The sequence below is a fragment of the Buceros rhinoceros genome, unplaced genomic scaffold (genome assembly GCF_000710305.1).
Source record: "Buceros rhinoceros silvestris isolate BGI_N320 unplaced genomic scaffold, ASM71030v1 scaffold19432, whole genome shotgun sequence".
NCBI classification, from domain to species: Eukaryota; Metazoa; Chordata; class Aves; order Bucerotiformes; family Bucerotidae; genus Buceros; species Buceros rhinoceros.
The window spans coordinates 14221-18625 of NW_010400897.1; the positions used below are offsets into that span (position 1 = coordinate 14221).

General features: G+C 41.5%; 1 protein-coding gene across 1 annotated transcript in view; it reads left to right on the plus strand.

Moving 5' to 3' along the window:
- TMF1 (TATA element modulatory factor 1) overlaps positions 1 to 1341 on the plus strand; it is a gene marked incomplete at its 5' end in the record, with an annotated part of 13405 nt that extends 12064 nt beyond the window's left edge. The window contains 2 exons of the mRNA XM_010132083.1: positions 258 to 383; positions 1008 to 1341. Of these exons, the coding sequence (XP_010130385.1) occupies positions 258 to 383; positions 1008 to 1151 (270 nt within the window). The remainder of the gene's footprint in view (positions 1 to 257; positions 384 to 1007) is intronic.
- Between the last annotated feature and the right edge of the window lie 3064 nt (positions 1342 to 4405).

Sequence of the window (4405 nt, forward strand, 5' to 3'; positions counted from 1 at the left end):
TAGGGAAGAGCAAGAGAAGGATTTGCTGCTTCTTGGTTTTGTTTTGGCAAGGACCTATCCAGAAAACTCACCTGTTCAGCCGAGAAAGAAAAAAAAAAACCCAAAAACCCAAAAAAACCACCATTGATCAGATCTGAGAAAAAAGTGAGAGTGCTTCCAGGGTGTCACGCCATAGTCTGCCACAAGAAAAAGCCTTAATTACTCTATCAAAATGTTTTGATACTACTCCTCCTAACTGTCAGAAGTGTTTACTTTAGCTGGAAATTGGAAACCTTGAGAAAACTCGAGCAATAATGGCAGAAGAGCTGGTTAAATTAACAAATCAAAACGATGAACTTGAAGAAAAAGTGAAGGAAATACCGAAATTACGTGCACAGTTAAAGGTAAGTGTGTGCCTGGTGTAAAATTGATACATTTTGATTTTTAAGGAATACTTCTATCAGTTCAGAATTGTATTCAGCTCTCTCCCTAACCAGAACTGACTGAAATGCAAAATGCAGCTGGTGAAATGTGTGCTGCGTGTGAGATGGGACGCTGAGCCAGGGAGGGAGCGTGGTTTTGTTTCTCTCGTTGAGGACCCTTGTCTGAAGTAGTCTTTGCAGAGGAGGGGCAGTTGTGACTAGTAGTGTGGATTCGTGAGAGCTTGGGGCAGAAGCTGAGTGAGTGTGCAGTATGATACAGGTAAAAGACAAAAGCTTTAATCCTCTGAACATTTAAGAACTTAAATATTGGAAATAGGTTTTGGAGTAATTTTGGAAATTATGATTGTTCTGGAGGCAGCACGAATTCTTTGTAGTCCAAGGTCTCTGTCTTGGGCATATCTTCCTTTTATATCTCGAGTATAAACCTTGCCACATTCAAAGTGTAAAGTATTTTTGAAGAGTTTACGGTGTGCTTCATTGTGAAGTACTTTGATAAAATATTTTCTCTGGTATGTAAAACACTTCAAGTCCTAGCAGGGACTTGAAGTTGCGGAGCAGTCAGATAACAAACGTGTGTCCTGGCAGGATCTGGATCAGAGATACAACACCATTCTCCAGATGTACGGAGAGAAAGCAGAGGAGGCTGAGGAGCTCCGACTGGACCTCGAAGATGTGAAGAACATGTACAAGACTCAGATAGATGAACTTCTAAAACAAAGACAAAATTAATTCCGCTGGAACTCTTAACATTACGTGATAACAGATTGTAAAGATAATGGTTTCTGTAAATGCTGATGTCTTGTAAAAACAATGACTGTATTATAGAAGACTATATAATAGAGGTCATACATCGTTGACCAAAAATCAATGCTTTAAATGTCTTGTACTGTCGCAGTTAAATTATTTGTGCAATATTTAAGTCTTTTTTCCAGTCATCCCCGTATTTAAGTTGTCACTAAACGGTGGACCATTTTCCGTGTCGGCAGCAATGAAGCAGAACAGTAGCAGCACCGCAGGGCGTGAGTTTCACTGCAGCATAAACTTTGAGGTTCATAAGCTCCGTGTATCTATGGCAATGACATCAGAAGTCATTTTTAATTCTCAACAGGAGTTTTTCTAGAATCTCATCAGTAAATTTTTAATAACAAAATAGCAGCAGCTTGTTCTCTTGCAGCATAATTGGTGGATATTTTTATGACTGGAAAATTTGTATCTGAAGGTGGTGGGATGAGAATTCTATGAGACAAATGGGATTATTCTGACTACTCCACTGACTATGTCCTCTAAAGCAGAGTGTGAGACTTTAATTACAGCTTCATCTTGTGTATTGCTCGTGTTGTCTGACGAGCCATCTCGAGACAAGCAGCTCTGCTTGTGATTCTAAACGCGTCTAACTTGTGACACCAGAAATCCAATCTATACAATACTTGATCTAGATTGGGATGCTTAGTGTTAACAATAGTTAAAACAGTTCAGAAGAATGCAGAAAATGATTTTTTAAATTAATTACTGCTGCTCTCACGGTTTCTTGGACAAAAGTAACAAGGTTTAGACTTCTTGCAAAACTATACTGTGACTTAACATAGTTCTCCAGCGAGTCTCCAGAGGCCGCAGAGTACTTCTCGTGCCATTCCTTCAGCAAGGTGCTGGCCAAAGAGCATCCACAGGGCTTGAAGTTTAGCTGAGTTTTTGGTAACGTCAGAGGAAGCAGTTGAATGGGACCCTTGGGAATGCTGAGAATCGGGGAAGAAGCTCGTGTCTTCCTCTCGGCGCTCCAGACAGCACGTGCTTTGCTACGTCTCAGAACTGTAGCTGTGATAGGTGCTGGTGTGGAATACTCGGCAGCTGGAATTCTTTGCTTATCAAAGCATTGCCTCTGTTGTGAGAGGTTTATCACATCTGCGCACGTTGTAGTTGGTGTCAGAGGATTGTTCCTGCTTGTGTGTGTGAGGGCCTGAGAGGGACAAAGGACAGGAACGAGGAGAAGTTGCTTCTGGAGAAGTGCCTCTTGGTGGTAACACAACTTTTCTCCAGGCACTAGGGATTTATTCCTCGTTGGGAGAACAGTTACTCGCTGAAATTACGCACGCGAGGGTATGTTCATGGAGGAGTTGAGCTCGGTTTGAGCTTCAGGCAGTTACTCTGAAGATTTCAGTAAAGCCATAGAGCAAGAACACTAGACTTTGTCTTAACTCCCCATCTGTCATAGGCACTTGAACTGCTTCAATAAACTGAAAGACTTTTTTCTTCTTTTTCCCTTCACTACCCTCTGACTGGGTAGTGAAGTTGGGAAAACAGCTTCAGTTTGGAAAACAAAGGGAAACCATTTTTCTTCTAAAAAATCCCAGAATTTAACCCTTTGTTTTCATATTGAAGCATGGTTTGTTGCTCGAACTGCTCAAAAAAAACCCCAAACCAAACCTACACAACCGCCCCCCTCGCCCCCCCCAACCCACACTCTGTGTAAAAGCACTTGTTGGAACTTCCTGCTTTTGCTGTGTGTTAGAACTATGATGTGCAAATTAGAGGTTCAACCTTTTCTTAAAAAAACAACTTTTTATGATGGTTGAAGATTAGAATTTCTATTTAGCTTTCATGTACTGCAGTGAATAAATAACTTGCTGATGTTCACCATTTTTTTACAGTCTTGGTAGACAAATGCAGCACACTTGAAAGATAAAAATCCCCTGACCTTTTATTTAGCTGATGGCAGGTGCTCTTGAAGGTAACGGTCTCCATGTAACGTGTGAGTAGATTTTCCTTACGGGCCAACACAGGTTGGTTGTCTGAGTGTCTCAGACTGTCTTGAGCTTTCAGGAAGAGCTAAATGGGAAGTCTGACCATGCAGCCACCATTCACTGTTATAAAAACATTTGTCAGAGTATTAGATTTTTAAATTTTACAAAAGTAGATGTAAATATTTGTACTGACTATTTTTGGGATTCCTTATTCCCATTTAGTGCAACCTTTACTATCACCTGAGAACTGGGTGGCCTTCTGTGTCTCACTCATCAAAGCCTTAGAAAGCACAGGGGCTGTTGGAAGGTAACAGACTTGATTCTGTCTGGGTCACCTCTGGTATCAATCTCGTGCGCTTGTTTTGAAGAAACATGAAGATTAATGTTTGCTCAGACACTTGAAGCTCTTTGCTGTTCTTGAGGTTGCCTAGAAGAGTAACATGCCAACCGAAAGGACTTAAAACACTAGTGCCCACTTCTCTTTATTTTAGAGCAACTAATTTATACCTCATTTTCACTGCATATGCAAGTACGAAGAAAGGCTGTTTCAAGGCTTACTCAAAGCATCCTTTGCAGTCAGAGGGGCTTTTCTCCTGGTTTGCGGAAGGTAGCGGAAAGGTCTCCATGCACGTAGGGGGGTCCGGATGAGGTATGGACTGCGCTGGGCACCATGGTCCATCCCTTATGAACGCTGGAGATGATGTTTAAAATCCTGGGTATCCGTGCGTGAGAGAGAGGGTTAATTAATTAAGGTTCTTAATCTTTTTTGTCCTGCTACAAGTTTGTTGCAGTTTACATGTTTGTTTTTCTAAGGGCTATTATGATGCTGGATATGAAACAAGATGGGTTATCGCATGGTGACATTGGAACCCTTGCTTTCTAGTTGTAAAATGTGTATAAATGTAAAAAGCGTGGGGCAGGGTAAAATAAAATTTTGTGCTAAGACTGTGCTCTGGTTCTCTTTGAGAAAAGACTTAAAAACAGTTTCGTGGTGGGTAGGTGTGTGTGACCTGGTGCTGTGAAAGGAAGACACTGCTCAAGCCAGAATGTAACAAATGTAGTTTGAGTTCGGAGTTAGAAATGCCAGTTAAAGTCTCGTGGTGTCACGGGTGTTTAGGTACAAGAGGCTGGTTCATTTATTTATAAATGCACCGCAGCAATGGGATTAAAGACGATGCGGCACTGGGACTAATTTCCTTTATTCCAGCAGAACGGGTTTCCGATTCGGCCGTGCCCCTTGGGGGT